Below are 17,048 nucleotides of genomic sequence, written 5' to 3' on the forward strand. Positions count from 1 at the left end.
AGGGGGGGGGGGGGCAGAGGACGCCGCGACATCAACTGCCACGATCTGCAGCACAAGGGATTTGCCGGGCGTGAGAGGGGGGAGGGGGCCGGGCGGGGCGGGGGCGGGGCGGGGGCGGGGCGGGGGCGGGGGGTGCGTGCCAAGTCTCTCGGGGCCGGCGGGGAAGAGGGGGGCGCAAGAGGTGCGCAAGAGCGGCGCGAGAAGGGTGAGGAGTGGACGAGCGAATACGGCCGGGGTGTGTCGGCCGGGGAGCCTCCGGCGGGCCTGCGGCGCGGGGCGCTGCGCGCGGCAAGCTTGCCGGGGTGTGGCCGCAGCGAGATCCCCCGGCGGACGCCTAGTGGCGTGGCGCGGGCGCGCCGGCGCTCCCGCGCCCGCGAGAGCAGCCGGGGTGTGTCGGCCGGGGAGCCTCCGGCGGGCCTGCGGCGCGGGGCGCTGCGCGCGGCAAGCTTGCCGGGATGTGTCGGCCGGGGAGCCTCCGGCGGACGCCTGGCGGCGTGGCGCTGCGCGCCGGCGCTGCCGCCATTCGAACGAGGCTCGACTGCATCTTTGACGCATCTCTTCCCACTTTTTTGGGCCCCTTCGAGCTCGCGGAGGAGCAAAGGACGCCCGATTAGCGCTGCGCCGCGGCCGGGCAAAAATGTCGAAAGGCCTCTCTACACAACACACATTAGCACAGAGAAAGACTTGCAGCTCGCGATCTCACGATTCCTCTCTCACTGGCCCGGCGCCTTAGCCTCGATCTTCTTGGGCAGCAGCTGGTTCGACAGGTCCTCGCCGTGGCCTAGGCAGCCGTCCTCGCCCTGGCCCCAGGCAAAGACAGCGCCGTCGGCGGTGATGACGAGGCTGTGCGCATCTCCCGCCGAGATAGCGATGACGCGCTGGCCAGCAAAGGCCTCGATCTTCTTCGGCAGCAGCTGGTTCTGCTGGTCGCCGTGGCCCAACCGGCCTTGGCTTCCAAAGCCCCAGCTCCAGACAGCTCCGTCGGCGGTGATGGCGATGCTGTGAATGGTTCCAGCCGACACAGCGACGACACGCTGGCCAGCCATCGCCTCGACCTTCTTGGGCAGCAGCTGGCGCTGCTGGTCGCCGTGGCCCAACGTGCCATTGCCTCCTTCGCCCCAGCTCCAGACAGCGCCATCGGCGGTGAGGGCAAGGCTGTGGTAGCCTCCAGCCGACACAGCGACGACGCGCTGGCCAGTCAAGGCCTCGATCTTCTTCGGCAGCAGCTGGCTCTGCGTGTCGCCGTGGCCCAGCTTGCCACCGGCATTACCGCCCCAGCTCCAGACGGCGCCGTCGGCAGCGATGGCGAGGCTGTGCGCGAGTCCAGCCGACACAGCGGCGACGCGCCGCCCTGCGAAGGCCTCGATCTTCTTCGGCAGCAGCTGGTTCTGCTGGTCGCCGTGGCCCAGCTTGCCATGGTATCCAAAGCCCCAGCTCCAGACAGCGGCGTCGGCGGTGAGGGCGAGGCTGTGGTACTCCGCAGCCGACACGGCGACGACGCGCTGGCCAGCCAAGGCCTCGACCTTCTTTGGCTGAAGCTGCTGCTCCTCGTCGCCGTGGCCCAACCTGCCTAAGCCTCCATCGCCCCAGCTCCAGACGGCACCGTCGGCGGCGAGGGCGAGGCTGTGGTTGTCTCCCACCGTCACACTCACGGCGTGCTCGCCGCCCAGCGTCGACGCAAGGCGGGTCGGCGTGTTGAGCCACGTCACTTCCTCGCCGTGCCCAAGGAGGCCTGCGATGTGCTCCGCAGCGCCGCACGACGAGAGCCGCCCCTCGCCGTCGATGAAGAGGCTGTGCCAATATCCTGCGGCCGCCCTCGCCGGCGGGCTGGCCTCGCACAGCAGCGCCGAATAGCACAGCCACCGCACGGCGCAGCCCTCGCCCTCTGGCTGCGCCGGCAGCTCGAAGCCGCGCTCTTGCGCCCACAAGCGGATGCCCTCCAGCGCAAGCGAGGCGTGAAAGAGGAGCGAGACGGCCGCGACGCGAGCGATGTCGGCGGGGTCGCAGTGAGAGAGGGCGCGCTCGAGGAGCTCCGTGGGGAGGTCGAGGAGGCGTGCGGGCGGCGGCGTGTCTGACGAGGGGGCGGCGGTGGCGGCGGTGGTGAGGCGGCGCGGCGGGTCAGACATCTACAATCGAGAAAAAAGAATTTATATTAGCCTGCCTCCAGAAATATATAAATAAGAACTGGCCCCCGCGAGCTGGGAATAGGACCGCCGCAAGCGGCGTGGCGTGGAGCGGTTGAGCGTCCCTCCGGGGGCCCCTCTAAAAGGGCACCAGTAGCTGGTGTTTGAAGACGACGCCGTTGCTCGGATCCACGGTGCACTCGACCGTGTGCTGATGGAACGGTGCGGGGTCAGGGCGGTGGGTGGGGTGTGCGGCCGGGAGCCGGGGGAGAACACCTCGTCTTCTCGACGCTGTCGCCGAAGACCGGGTCCTTGCCCACCTTCTTGGCCGGTGTTGGAGCCTCGCTTATCGGCGTGAGACAGTCGTCGCCCTGTGGGGTGCGGGCCGATGTGCTTGGGCGATTCGGGCGCGTAGGGCGGGCGGGGGGGGGGACGCTCGCGGGGCGGGGGGGGGGGGGGGCACCCAGTCCGTCTCCGCAGCCTTGCCCCTTTTTTGGGGTCTCCGGCATAGCGAAGATGCGCAGGTGCGCAGGTCCGAGCCGCACTGGAGGTGGCAACTCGTCGGAGCTTCCGGCTGGGATCAGCTATGAGGTCCCTGAACGTTTCCGCACGACGCCGTCCCGCGGCCGCAAGGAAGAGGCCCGCGCAACCACTTCTGGGACCCGCGGCCGCCGGGCGTGTGGCGGCAACAACCTAGCTAAAGAAACCCGCACGGTCAAACGCGCTTTTTTGAGCCCGGTTCCACACCAGTGCCCCGTCGACACACGGGTGCAGTTTAGGTGATCGGCAGCCTCAGAGGAGTGGAAACTGATCCCCGGCGGGCCCTTCGCGACCGACGCGCGCGGCAGACGGCTTCGGATAGACATCGGCTCGGCTCCTAGCGGCTCGCAGAAGCAGCGCGGTCGCTCTCTCTCCGTCACGCCGTTGCGCGGTTGACGCTTTTTCGGCGCTCGCGGCGGGGCGGCAAAGCTGACTTTGAGGCCAATCAAGCCGGCCAAGGCCCCCACGGCGACGGCGCAGACACCACTCATGGCGCCGGTGGCCTCGGAGGCGGCGGAGATGGCGAGGTGTGCGCACATTTTGACGGGTGCGCCAGGCAGTGCTGGCGAGGCGCCCGCCGTTGACTGAACACCTTCTCGCGCGGCACGAGCGGCGCGCGGCGCTGCTGATGGGAGGAGGCAGTCACGGCCCGGACGGGTGCTGGCCGGTGGTCATCAGACCCGCGTCGTCACCGTATTCGGCGCGCAGTTCGGGACTGAACACCTCTCGAGGCGCGGCGCTGCAGCTGCAAAGTGATTGGTGTGCATCCGGCAGAGCCGGCGCGCTACGGCTTGCGCCCGTTGTCCAGACGCGCCGTGCCGCGCTCGCGCGCTCGCCGGATCAGCGCGTGCGGCAGGAACGATGCCGGTGTGCCAGTGTGCCGGTGTCGCATGCGGTGTGCCAGCGCGCCGGGTCCAGCGGACAGCAAGTTGTGTGTGGAGCGGGCGCGCGGGGGCCGTGGCGAATGTGAGCCGGCGCCACTCGCAGCCTGGTGTCGAGGCGCACTGCCTACTGCCCGTCGACTCAGCCGTGCGGCGGGGTATCCGTTTCTGTGTGTCGGTGGTGGTGCGCTTGGCGCGCATAGTGTGCGTGGGGTCTGTGTGCGTGTGCCACTCGCTCGCTGCTGCTGGATGCAACGGTTTCCCGTCGTAGTGTGTTGGGCGGCCCGTCGTAGTGTGTTTGGGTTGCTGAAAAGGAAAAGGCGAAATCAAAAGAGCGCTGCGTGACTCTGACTGTGAAAGCGTGGGTCCTCCGACGAGATCCACCGAAAGTTGATCGCTGCCCGATTAGGGTGTGTGTGCGAGGCTTGTCGTCGGCGTGACAGCGACACGATCATGCTTCATCCCGGGCCGCCGATGGCCGATAAGGTTGCCCTAGGGTGGGAGGGCCCTGCGCGCGTCGTCACGCGGTGCTCAAACGCCTCGCGGCGGTGCTGGCACGCAGCCCGCTGCCACGGTGCAATATGCACCCAAGCCGGCTCGCGAGGCCGCGATGCTGTTCTCACGCCGCGCGATTGGCAGCAATCGGCAGCGCGAGTGTCAACGCGCAGCATAGCCTCGGCAGTGGCGGTGATGGCGCAGCAGGCGCAGCAGCAAAGGCCATGCCCTAAAGAAAAGAAACGCAATGCATTCCAAGTGCTCCAAGTGCAATGTCGAAGGTGCCACCTTTATCAACCACAAAAAAGGCCCGCGCGTGCTGCGCGGGCCCGGCGAGCGACTAGCGAGCCAACCTGCTAGTACATTGAAAAAGGGCGGCCGCGGCATCGAACTCGCCGAGGACCGAGGAGACAGCGGAAAAGGCAAGCCATGGCACTTTCCTCGTCCGCTCGCGCTTGCCGCGCCGCATTGCGCCCGACTATGCCGCCGCGAGCGCACGCCTAGACCCCCGCGACGCCTATTGCTCACGGAACCCGCCGCCCCCTCACCACCCCCACCACGCGATGCGCCGTCGCTCGTCGCGCGAGCGCCTGTACCCCCTCGGCGCACCGCCTGCCTACTCCCGCTCGCAGGTGCAGCCGCTGCCATCGAGGAGGCCGCGAGACGCATCCGCTGCTGCCCATTCCCCGCCCTTGCCCCGCGCGACCGCCCTCCCTCTCTTCTGGCAAGAGAGCGACCCGCTCTCGCTGCTCGCCAATCGCCGCCCGGCTCCAGTCCGAGCGCCGAGGACGCGAGAGAGCGTGCCGGCGGCCTCGTCTCGACGCTCACGCCGCGACGTGCTGCCCGTAGGCGCGGCTCTCCTCTCTCCGGCTCGCCCTCTCGTCCCATTCAGCATGCGCATGCTCTTGAGCAGCACCATTTTTGTGCACAAGCTCTGATTTCTTTTTCTCGAGGGCATGGGGCCGGGGGCGGGGCTGGGTGGGTGGGTGGGTGGATGGCGGGCTCGAGACGTAGGTGTCGCTGTACGTCGTGCCGAAAATCTGAGAGAGAGATTTTATAGCAATACCAAAATCTGTGGCTGGGTGAGAGGCGCCCGGTGAGGGTTTTGTTCGGTTTCGCGGCCACAGTTTGCAGCCACAGACGACAGTGTGAACATGAGATGTTCCCCATATTCCCCTGGCGAAAGGATGCATAAGCATTTCCCTACGCCGAGATAAATCCCCATAGAGCTCTATTCCCCCTTCACTGACAACCACACCCAAGGTCCAACCCTCGCCTTTCCCGTTCCGCTCGCGCTGGCCCCGCCGTATCGACGCACATATGGCCGCGGGGAGCTGCACACCCGAGCGGCGCGACGCCTCTTGCTCACGCAACCCGCCGCTCCCTCTCCGCTCCCACCATGCGATGCGCTTCGCTTTGGCGCCCGAGCGGCTACGCCCCCTCTCGGCCTCACAGAGCCTGCCACCTCCCGTTCGCAGGTGAGGCTGCTGCCATCGAGGAGCCGCGAGACGCGGCCGCTGCCGCTCGTTCCCACCCTTACACCGAGCGAACCCGCCTGATTGCCCCCACTCTTTTCCGGCGAGAGAGCGAGCGACCCGCTCGCTTGCAAATCGCTGCCCGGCTCCAGTCCGAGCGCCGAGGACGCGAGAGAGCGTGCCGGCGGCCTCGTCTCGACGCTCACGCCGCGGCGTGCTGCCCATAGGCGCGTCGGCGTTCTCCTGCTCGACACTCTCGTCCAAACCCAGTCATAGAGCTCGCGTTAGTCCTCTGCGCAGAGAGATGCGATACCTGATGCGAATCCTCGATTTTCTTTTCCCTTACTCGAGTACCCGAGCTCTTAGGCGAGGCTTGGTGTGGGATGGGGGTGGGGGTGGGGCTGGGGGTGGAGGGTGGGGGATTGGAGATGTGTGAGATTTGCCCGAGATTGCCCGAGATTTTCTCATACCCCCATATACCCCCATATACCCCCATATACCCCATATACCCCCCAGACATCTTCATAGCAGTCTTGCACCCTCTTTCACACGGTCCTGATCGCGTAGGCGCCAACCTTTCCGTTCGCCGAGATTGACCCGAGATTGACCCGAGATCAGAATCCGAGATTGACCGCGCGCTCGCTGGAGTGATGCGCGGCCCGTAGTGGGACTCTTCCGCACCTCTCTTTCTGGATAGTTGCTGGCCCTCTTTGACATGAGATCAAGACTACTCACAATCCCATATTGCATATACCTCCATATACCCCACTATACCCCCATATACCCCCATATACCCCATACACCCCCCAGAGATACCAATACCAATTTTATACCCTCTTTCACACAGTCGTGGTCCCGTAGGCGCTTGCCTCTCCTGCTACGAGCCGAGATTGACCTGAGATTGAGAGCGCTGGCCTGCACCCTCAACCGCTTCTTGACTCTCTGCAGGAATTCATTCGATCAACATGCTCAAACTCGAGCTCGTGCCGGCCGCCGGTGACAAGCTCGTGCTCAAGCTCTCTCCTCCGCCGCCGCTTGCTGACAAACAGGTGTGCGTTAATTTGCAGTGCCTGAGGGAGGGGGTATCGAATGCACGCGCACCGCTGCAACGCACGCAACGCTGCGCCTTCCCTGCAAGACTAGCCTCTCGCGTTCTGTGGCTGACAGGCGTCTCTGGCGGACAACACGACCGTCATCGACTCCGGCGGAGGCAACGCCGTCGGCATCCCCTCCGAGCCCGTCTCGCTCAAGGATGGCATCGACACCGGCACCGGCGGCACTGGCACCGCCAGCACCGGCACTGGCAACGTCCCGTCCGAGGGCGAGCCCGGCCCGCTCAAGGACGGCATTGACGCGGGCGGCGGCAACATCGCGGGCGAGCTTTCGCCGATGACGTCCTCCGCGAAGGTCGGAATCGTGCCGGCTGACGACGGCCGCATCACGCTCGTCATCTCCGCGTCGCCTTCGCTCCCCGGAGCCAAGGTGCGCGTGCGCACGCCAGGATTATGATCATCCCTCTCCCGTCTCCGAAAGCCTGCGCGTACTTTCCCTCGCCCACAGGCGTGCGGCGTCAAGAACGTCAACATCTCCGTGGCAAAGTCTGGCACGGAGGGTGTCGTCAAGAAGGACCCGGCCGCGGAAAAGGCGCCCGACGCGGTCGCGGTCGACTCGGACAAGGCCGAGGCCATGTCCGCCGCCCACGCGCCGGGCGCGCCCGCCGTTTTCTGGTCCAAGTTTACGCGCCCGACCGGCCCACCGACGGCCCCCACCGGCGCCGTCGAGGGTGCCTTCAAGACGGACATCCCTGCGGCAGAGTCTGGCGCGGAGGCCTCCGTTGACGAGACCGACCTCAAAACGACCCCGCCGGCGCTCAAGCCCGTCACCAAGATCGACACGGCCCTCAAGCCGGCGGCGGCCGGCGGTGAGACGCTGCCGTCGATCAAGGAGTTTCCGGAAGAGCCCGCCCCGGCGGCGAGCGCCTTGCTTCTGCGCCGTGCGTCAGCCGACCCACTCCTAGACCCCCACGCCGCTTCCTTTGCGTAGGGCGAGCCCGACTGGATCGTCTCGACCTCGCGCAACAAGACGGAGCCCGAGGGCGTGGTCAAGTCCACGAAGGTCTCCAACAAGTACGATCTGCTCGACGACGCCGAGACGAACGTCAAGCCGGAGCTCGACGAGGACGAGGACGAGGACGAGAAGGGCAAGGTGAAGGGCGCGGCGCCGGGCAAGCAGTCCTCGGTGTGTGTGTGCGCGCCGCGCGCGCGCCTCTCTCTTTCTTACACCCACCGTGTACACCCACCTTTGCTTGACCACACGTCGCGCGCGCGCCGCCGCCGCAGTGCGAGTCTGTCTCGCCCGAGTCTGTCTCGCCCGAGTCTGTCCCGCCCGAGTCTACCTCGACGCCCTTTGCCTTCGGCTTCCGCTCCGGCTTCGGCTTTCGCTCCGGCTTCGGCTTTGGCAACTTCTACCCGTCAAAGCTGCTGTGCATCATCTTCATCTCGATCGTGGTGCTCGGCCTGGCCGGCTCGGCCTTTGCTCTCTCTTCCAAACCTGGCGGCGTCTCCGAGCTCCTCGACTCCGTGGTCGTGCCCGACGCGACCGCGGTCCCGGTGTGCAATATTTTGATGATTGGCAGCGGCTGTAGCAGGTAGGTTGACACACTCGCTCGCACGTGTCTCCGCAGGTCGTCGACTTCTCCAAAACAACGCCGGAGTCCAACCCGAAGGCTCGGTAGTTGCCTCGCCCTAATCCTCCCACCAAACTGTCGGCTCACCTCTGCAATCCTGTCCACAGGTCGGAACCGTCCCCAACGAATTTGCCCCGACCGAACGCGGCACCACATTTGCACCCATCGATGACAACATCATCATCGAACCTGAAATGACAACATGCAATCCGCCAACGTGCAATCCAAAAGATGTAAACAGACCTACTCATTGCGTCACCGACGGCGATGGTGACTCCACATGTACGGACTGTGGCGCGGCAACTGGAGCTGCTTGTTGCGTTTTGAATGGAATTTATCCAGCAAAGAGAGGCGATAGTGTATTTTGCCGTGGAAACGTCAAGTGCAACATTCCTGGAACGGATACATACACCGATGCTTATGCCGCTTATTCATGCAACGAAGAATTCAAATGCGGGGGTGAAGGTCAAATATGTTGCGACAATCGTCCACGATTGGGAGGCTGTGGCGATGGCTCTGGGACGAGATTGGTATGCGACGAAGAAGACACTAAAAAATGCCAGCCTTGCGGTGGTGAAAAACAACTTATATGCGACCAGGGGGAGAAATGCAATCAGCATTTGGCACAGGGGGATGGGTATGGCAATTCAAAACGCTGCTGGGCGTACCCAGCATATTCCGACTGGCCGACATGCAAACCAAGGTGGGATTGTCCACACCAGTGGTGCGATGAAAAAGATCCGTTGCTCGACCCCGCGCTTAACACAGGGGAATGTAACGGACTCTTAAAGACATCTAAGACTTCCTTAAAACCAGGTGAATCAGCACACGACAAAAATTGGTGTGGGTTCCCCCATCGCAGCGGGCGATGCCAAGAACTTGCTGAAAGTCATGCAACGTGCGCGGTTATGTGCAATAACAAGACGAGGGAGCAAGCTGTGCAAGATGGTGACATCAAAGGTAAATAATGGCGGACTTGATCGTGACAAGACTCACCTACGCGGACCGTAGCGCTAAGTGGTATGGAGCCCCATGTACGACACCCCAGGGTCGACGGCGCAACCGCAACTAATGGAAAACAATAATATGACTGTAGATGACGTAGGTGGATTCGGTGTGACATGAAGACATGCTGAGCCTGTCGATTGGCCTTTCCCAGGGTGCCGAATGCCTTCAGTGGCCACACCCTCCTTGCCTCGCCCACGCGGAGACCGTAAATGCCAAGTGTTTCACTAGTACTGCAGATTTTGGATCACGCTTCGGCTTGTTGAGCAATCGGCAATTGAGACCACCGGCAACCGCGACTAATCGGATGCAAGGACATCCAATGGAGGAATGAAAGGTAAACTGTGACTGTAGATGGCGTGGGTGAGGGTGGATGGGTACTCGGAATGAGGAGTGTCTGATACGTTGTGGCAGTCTAGCGTGCGTGCAGCGGTGGCTCAGAGCCAGCTCTTGTCTGGGTCTGGGTTGTAGCATCGGGAGTTCGGCGCGGGATCGGGAGCTTCGCTTCCGGGTTCGCGTCCAAACAATCTGGTTAGGGGGGCCAGGAGCCGAGAAAAAGAACCTCTCTACACAACACTAAGGCACGGGACCACTGTGGCGCGCACTGGCACTAACACACAGGCACCCCCTTTACAAGTGTTGAGAGGATGAGAGGGAAAAGAATTTTGAGAGGGAGAAAAGAATTTTATCACGCGAAAGAATTTTAGAGGCAACAAAGAAAACTCTGTCCGCACATCAGACTACAGACAGGCTCGACACAGGCGCGGACTGCACGTGCTGGTACAACACACGGGCACACCAAAAGACATCTCTTTCTCTCACCAAAAGACCTTCCGGGACCCTTTTGTACGAGATTGGGCACACGCTCCGTGCGATTTGCGCCACTTTCACGCAGCCGGCGCCGCCTGCAGCTTGCGCAGCGCGGCGAGCCAACCCGCGACGCTCGCCTCGTCGACCCCTCGGAGGAGCACCGTCACCTCACCCTGCGCATCGCCTACTCATGTTTCGTCAGGAGTGGGCCTCAGGTGTCCCTCTCGGACCACCCCATCCCTACGCACCGCCTCCGCCCGCGACGGCCCGGGCAGCGCGCCCGATCCTCGTCAGGAGAGTACCGCCGCTCGATGATGGGGCGCATAGGCTAAACTCTGTGCTGGTCCTATGCAAGTACACGGTGTGAGTGTGTGGTGGAACGAGCACGAGATCCCTGCCTTACGCGCCTCGCAGGAGTGGCAGGGCTGTCGCTACTGTGGGCATCTACCAGTTCGCTTCCCTTCTCGTTCGATGCGCGCGGCCGCGCAAGGGAGGGAGAGCAGCGGCGAGGCAGGGGGCAGGTCCTTTGCCACCACCACCCCGGCAGCGTCAAACAAGTGCAGCGTCCCGCCAGAGGCGAGGACGCCGTACTCCTCCCGCCACACGGTGCCCGAGAGTAGCGTCTCGTGCCGGCGTAGCAGCTCGCCGCTCCAGACTTGGAAACGGTTCGCAGGCACCTCGCCCATGGTTGTGCCACCGCCGCCGTCGCCGCCAAGCAGCGCGGCGGTGTCGTGATGGCCAACTATGGCCCCGGTGTCGGTGCCAATCACGGGCGAGTCGGCGGAGCAGCAGCTCCGGAGCACTGCGGTCGCTGTGGCTCGCGCACTGCTGCGGGCGCCACCCACCAGGCGCCTGTGCTCGCTGGACGCGGCCCTCTCGCTCGCCGCCGCCGCCACGAGCCGATTGGCGGTGAGACGAAATGCGTGCGCGCAGCCCCACAGAGCATCGTCGTCCACCAGCCACCTCGACGCCTCGGCGGCGAGCGCCTCAACCTGCGGTGGATGGCAGGGAGGGATGGGTAGGCGTGGGCTGCCACAACCATCATTGTCGTTGGTCACATGCATGTGGCAGATACTAGCGGGCTGTCGGACGTGGTGGCGCACGTCTCGACTCAACTCGGCGCGAGCAGAGGCCGTCTCCGCCGTGCGCTTCCTCTCCTCGGCCCGCGCCTTGCCCGCCTCCGCCTCGAGCGCCGCCCTGCCAGCCCGCACTTGTTCCGCGGCCAAAGCCCAGGCAACGGCACGTGCCTTGGCCGCGCTGCTTACTCGCTGCGTCTGCGCCACCCATCGGGCTAGCTCCTAAGGGTGGCGGCAGGGAGTAGTGGTGGGCGGTGGCGGGGACACAACGCCGGGGGGGCACAGCTTCCTCCTCACTTCGCGGTGTCCCAAGCCAAACTGCCCGAGCTGACTTGGCAGCTCTGAGGTCTGCGCCTCGCACTGTCGTAGCGTCTGCTCGTATTGCTCCTCCGCACCAGCCCGACCCTGTAGCGTCGCCACGACATGCGCCAGCAGCTCCAGCTCCGCGTCGGCCAGACCCTCCTCGCGTGTCAGCCATGCCCACTCGCTGCCCTCGGGGAATGCGTCCAGCCACTTCCGCATCTCGAAGACAGCAGCCTGGTGGGTCTCTTGCCGGTGCCGCACGCGTGCGACGGACTCGCGAGACGTGTCGACCACGAGCCAGTCTCGCAGGCTGCTGTACCGCGAGAGTGTCGATCGCGTGCTCATGGTTGTTCGGTCGGAGGACGGACGCAACTCCGCCACAGAATGAAATGCCCTTCCCCCCCCCCGCGCGCGATACACAAGAGAGAGAGGGAGAGAGACTAAACAATGGCTACGGCGACGGGCTACAAGTGCACCCACAGAAAGATTTTCGGCCGGGGCCAACGGTTGCACCGTTTAAACGCCGACCGATCGCGCCGAGCCCGTGAGCCGTGTGTGTCGCCCGCCACTGTCAGGGAAAAGTCCCAGGGATCCAGCGCGCGGCGCGTTGGCCGTTGCCGTTGCACGTGGGCACCTTTTGCGTTTTGGCTTTTTCCGGCTTTTGGCGGTTGTGGGGCTTGCGCTTGGGTGAAGGCTTGGCGATGGCGTGCGATTTGGCGCTCTTGGGCTTGCGATTTTTTGTGAACACGCATGTTAAGATGTTACATCGATCAGAGCACTAGTTGAGATGCGGAGCCCCAGCAGTCATAGACCCCGTCATGCGTCTCTCGGTCTCCCCATCGCCATCCACCGTGTCTCGTCGAGCAGGGCGTCAAAACACACCAAGTCCCGCCCGCGCATCTCCCACAGAAACACACACGCCAAACAAAGAAACTCAATAACTCCACTCCTCACGCGCCGTACTGGGGCGACTCGACGGCGAAGAGGTTCTCGAAAGTGCCCTCGATGTGCTCTTCCAGCATCGCGGAGAGCCCAGCCGCGGTGATGCTCACCTGTCGGGATGGGCCTTCATGATGATGGTGCGGGGCGGGTGCGCTGGCTCGAGCTGAAGCTGTGGGTGCGATGCTAGAAGCGAGAGCGTGCAGGGGGCGTGTTTAGCGCGCCTCGTGCTCCTCTCCGAGGTGCTCTTCCATCTGCCGCCGCGCCTCGATCGAGAGGTCCATCGCCTGTGAGGCCAACGGAAGCGAAGTTTGAGCCAAGGGGGAGACTTGAGGAGACGTGATCCACACAAGGGCGCGTCGCGCCTGCGCGAAGCGCCCCTGCCCCGCCAGCGTGACCGGAAGCAGCACGCCCATCGTCTCGAGCGCCTCCGGGTGGCAGCAGCCGAGCTTCTCTCTCTGACGGTGCAGAAGCTCTCGCTGCAGCCGCTCCACCTCCACCAGCTCGCCCTGGAGGTACAGAGTGTCTGCCAGATTGTGCAGCGCGGTCAGCTCGTCGGGGTGGTCAATTTTGCCCATTGCTCGTAGCACGCGCCGCTGCGTCTTGACCGCCTGGCCGATGCGGCCATCGCCGACCAAGCCCGAAGCGCGCTCGGAGAGCCGCCGGAGCGTGTGCTCGGCGACCGGGCCCGGGCCGAAGAGCAGGCTCGCCTGGCCGGCCCGCTCGATTCGCGGCGTGGCGCCAAGCGGGCTGGCTGGGGTGCGAAGTGAGTGTCCACACACCCGAGAGAGAGAGAGAGAGAGAGAGAGAGAGAGAGAGAGAGAGAGAGAGAGAGAGATTTTCAGCAATACCAAACAAACTCTAACACTTACACATCATTTGGGGCCTGGAGCCCTGTTCACGCAGCTCAGCATTGTGTTGGTGCGCACCTGCTCAACGAACTCTCGGTATAGCTCCGACCTCTCATTACGTTCGAGGCTGAGCTCATGCAGGCGGTGGCGGCGGTGCGGTGGGATGGCTGGTGTCCCTGCCCGCCTCCCTGCGGGCGAGGAAGAGAGCTGCCTGCTCGGCGGTGGCGAAGAGGCCGAGGCTGACTTGCTTGCCGCCGACCGTCGCCCTCAGCTGGTACCGTGTGCCGGAAGACCGCTTCGGGTAGAAGGTCACGCCTCTGTAGCCGCTGTTGCTGTTGCTGCTCGTAGCCAGGGTCAGGCCCTCCCTCTCCGCCTGCCGGACTGCCTCGGCTCCAGCGGGAGAGGAAGGTGCTGGCGGCGGCGGCGGCGCGGTGAGATCGCTGGTGTCCCTGCCCGCCTCCCAGCGGGCGAGGAAGAGCGCCGCCTGCTCGGCGGTGGCGAAGAGGCCGAGGAAGGTCTTCTTGCCGCCAACGCTCACCCGCAGCCGATACTTCTTGCTGCCTTGCTGACTCGGGTAGAAGGTCACGCCTCTGTAGCCGCTGTTGCTGCTGCTGCTCGTAGCCAGAGCCAGGCCCTCCCTCTCCGCCTGCCGGACTGCCTCGGCTCCAGCGGCAGTGGAAGGCGCGGGTGGCGGCGGCGGCGGCGGCGGCGGCGGGCGCGACGCGAGCTGCGGCGCCGGGAGCGCCGACGGCCCCGCCCCGCCGCCGCCGCCCGCCTGCCGCTTGAGCGGCGGCAGCGGCTGCTCCTCCTCCTCCTCCGCCCTCCGCTTCCCTTGTCTTGACGCGAGCCACGCCCACGCTCCGGCTGCCGCCGCCCATGCCGTACTGAATAGCCCCTGGTCGCCGTCGCCCGCCGAGCATGAAGGAGGGGCGGCCGAGGCATCGGCCCCCGCCGAGCCGCCGCCACCTCCTGGCGCGCTCGCTGCGGCCACCGGCCGCGCTGGCTCGCCCGCGCCCGCGCCCGACGGCGACGCCGCCTCATCTCCCGCCGCCGACGCCTGGCGAGAAGATGGATCGCGGTTAGGTGTGAGAGGGGGTGCGTTTCAAATCACCGGCGCCGTCGCCTCCTCCTCCTCCTCCTCCTCCTCCTCCTCCTCCTCCTCCTCGTCTGCGTCGCCGCCGCCGTCGTCGTCGTCGCCGCCGCCGCCGCCGATGGCCGGGAAGCCGAAGCCCTTCTCGACGAGGCAGCACTGCGGGCATGGAAATGCTTGCCGCTCGGCGCCGCTCGACGCATCGCTACGCGCGCGCTGTCGCAGCCCACGCGCACAAGGAGTCCGCTGCCAGTCCCGCAAACAGTCCCTGTGGGCCACGTGCCCGTCGGCGCAGCCGATCAGTACATGCGCCTCGCGGGGCTGGATCGGGGAGAGGCACGCCGCGCAAAGAGGCATGACAGTTTTCGCGCCCCCCGAGTTTGCGATAAAAAGTCCACATGCAGGCTCCAAGTGCTCCAGTCGGCGATCAAGTCTCCGCGCACGTCGGACGGGCGCTTCACCTACCCGCCCGTCGCGCTGCAGGCGGCGGGGCGAGATGAGGCGCAGTCGACGCCGCTGCATGCCACTCAGGTTGGCACGCACGCGCTGGGCTGGCCCTCTTCCTGGCCCTCCGGGGGCGAGCCCTCGCGAGAAGGAGCAGTTCCAGCCGACCGCGCGACACCTCGACAAGGGCGACGTGAAGGCCAAGGACCTGCTCAAGGGGATGGAGGGAGCTGGGGCCAAGGCAGGACGCTGTGGGGTGGGTCAGGCCATCATCCTGTACGTACGTGCCATGCCCACCAGCCGCCGCGCTCGCGGCGACGCGCGGTAGGAAGAAGCGCGCGGCGCGCGCGCGCGCGCGCGCGCGCGGCGACCAAGCACTGAGTCTCTGCTTCCGGGTTGTGTGCTGGGTCTAGATCCGCGACTGTACAGAGGTCGAGGGTGCGATGCACCCGATCCCAGCACCACCCTCCCATATCCTCGTTGTCCTTCGTATTGCTATTGGTGACGATTGGGTATAGGGCGGCTGTTCACAAACAGGCTCTCCCCTTCGGCTCCGCTTCACACCACACACGTTCACAGCCAGATCGGGCGTGGCGTGTTTAACAAAGTGCGAGAAAATCCGCTGCAGGCGCCCGTCTCTTTTTTCACAGAGGAGGAATTGTATTGTGCTTTCATTCACAGACCTTGTTCACAGCTTGTTATTGACAAGAAAATACGTCCTATGGCGCTTTGCGCTGGTCCGTGAGAGGTTGAGGTGCCCTGTAGGCCCTGGGGATGGGGGGAGACTACCCGCAGGCCTAGAATTCACACGCAACCCGCGAGCTGGAACTCGTCCGTCCGCGATCGCTTGTTTGGAAGAATGAAGTCGCCGTTGGCTGAATGTGGTCATTGGGGTTGTCAGGGCGGGCCTTTCACTGTCCGCTCCGGTCGACCACCTAGTTCTACTGCTCTGTCTCCGCCTTCTATCGCGCCTATGCGCCATTCTTTGCCACCAAGGAGGCCGGCCCAATGCTCCGTTCTGCTCTCGTGCGACGCAACAGGATCGCAGTCTCCTTCCCAACAACCAATGATCAAAACACCCCAGCACATCACCTCGATCTGAGAGGTGGGTTTGCATGATCCTCTCACAGTCCAAGAAAGGTCGGGCGTCTCGGATGCGATGCCCGCAGGCTCGCGTTCATCCCTCGGGCCGTCACGGGGTGGCACGGTCAGCCAGGGCTTGTAGAGCGTCAAGAGGTTGCCTATGACATCCCGCGTCGTGGTCCGGTTCCGCTTCCGGTGGTCGGATCTTCGCTCGTGAGGCGTGGCAGTAGAGGACTCTGCCACGCGACACCACCCCCACCACAGGTACGTGCGAATCCGTGCATAAAGGGGGTGGCAGAGGAGTTTCGCTCTCTGCCCAGACACGCTGGCGCGCCGCAAGGCTGTGCAATGACTGGGCATCATCGGCGCTTCAGGGCTCTCCTCAATACTCATCCGGGCTGGTGTGGGGAGACGTTACCGGCAAAAGTTCACGATTTGCCCGGGGAAGCTCGCAATGCAGCACAGCAGCTGACGCCGGCGCCGAGGTATGGGGAGGAGGTGCCCCTGATATCAGCTTCGCCCGCCCGGCTGGACAGTCCTTCCCACGCTTGGTGGCCACGGCTCGCGAGGTTGATATCTTGTGACCGCGTTGCGTAGCGAGGGGTGGGGCTGAACCCTTCACGACGGCGGCGCAGAACGAGGAGGGAGGCTCGAAGTACGAAGAGGGAAAGCGGAGCCGAGAGGGTAGACCTACGCGAGAGGAGTGTGTGTTATGCTCTGTCGAGACGCATGCGTATTACGACGCTGCTAGAGATGCCTATCGCGGCCCAGGTACACCGGAGATCGGCCGCCGCACGAGTGTTTTTTCTTTTTCATTATAGTTTCAGCTTTCACTTTCTCACACAGAGACACAACCGACCCGCAATCTCTCCGGCTGTGTCCGCGCCGCGCGCTTTACATACGTTGCTCCCTTACTATGGCTCGTCGGGTGGTGGGAGGGACGGACGAGAACTCAGACCCCACCCACCGCTCTCTCCTCATGCTACTTACCGTCAGTACGTACTCCCCGCGCCCCTCCCCACGCCGAAGCATGCTCGCCTAGCGAGCTCGCACAGTGACGCAAGCAGGGCCGTGCGGCGCCCGGGCGCCTCCGCAGCGCAGGTGCCTACCCACGAGGAAGCGATGAGGTGGGTGGGGGGTGGGGGGGGGAGAGAGAGAGAGAGAGAGAGAGAGAGAGAGAGAGAGAGGGAGGGAGGGAGGGAGGGAGGGAGGGAGAGAGAGGGAGAGAGGGGGAGGGCGAGGCCAGG

General features: G+C 64.7%; 3 protein-coding genes across 3 annotated transcripts in view; 1 reads left to right on the forward strand and 2 right to left on the reverse strand.

Annotated features, from left to right (window-relative positions):
* Positions 1 to 4,286: 4,286 nt before the first annotated feature.
* Positions 4,287 to 8,248, forward strand: EMIHUDRAFT_215064 (hypothetical protein; the record flags this gene model as incomplete). Its single annotated transcript, XM_005763563.1, has 8 exons — positions 4,287 to 4,482; positions 6,463 to 6,563; positions 6,682 to 6,996; positions 7,075 to 7,176; positions 7,297 to 7,392; positions 7,558 to 7,752; positions 7,854 to 8,123; positions 8,198 to 8,248. The coding sequence occupies 8 exons, from the start codon at positions 4,287 to 4,289 to the stop codon at positions 8,246 to 8,248; spliced, it is 1,326 nt and encodes a 441-aa protein (XP_005763620.1).
* A 4,096-nt stretch (positions 8,249 to 12,344) lies between these two features.
* EMIHUDRAFT_104934 (hypothetical protein) lies at positions 12,345 to 14,631 on the reverse strand (the record flags this gene model as incomplete). Its single annotated transcript, XM_005763564.1, has 4 exons — positions 12,345 to 12,446; positions 12,732 to 13,043; positions 13,429 to 14,241; positions 14,296 to 14,631. The coding sequence occupies 4 exons, from the start codon at positions 14,629 to 14,631 to the stop codon at positions 12,345 to 12,347; spliced, it is 1,563 nt and encodes a 520-aa protein (XP_005763621.1).
* Positions 14,632 to 16,614: 1,983 nt separating this feature from the next.
* The window catches only part of EMIHUDRAFT_465135 (hypothetical protein), a 1,813-nt gene continuing 1,379 nt past the window's right edge, over positions 16,615 to 17,048 (reverse strand). Inside the window, exon 3 of the mRNA XM_005763565.1 lies at positions 16,615 to 16,906. The gene's annotated coding sequence lies outside the window, so the exon portion shown is untranslated. The remainder of the gene's footprint in view (positions 16,907 to 17,048) is intronic.

This window comes from Emiliania huxleyi, assembly GCF_000372725.1.
Source record: "Emiliania huxleyi CCMP1516 unplaced genomic scaffold EMIHUscaffold_63, whole genome shotgun sequence".
Classification (NCBI taxonomy): domain Eukaryota; phylum Haptophyta; order Isochrysidales; family Noelaerhabdaceae; genus Emiliania; species Emiliania huxleyi.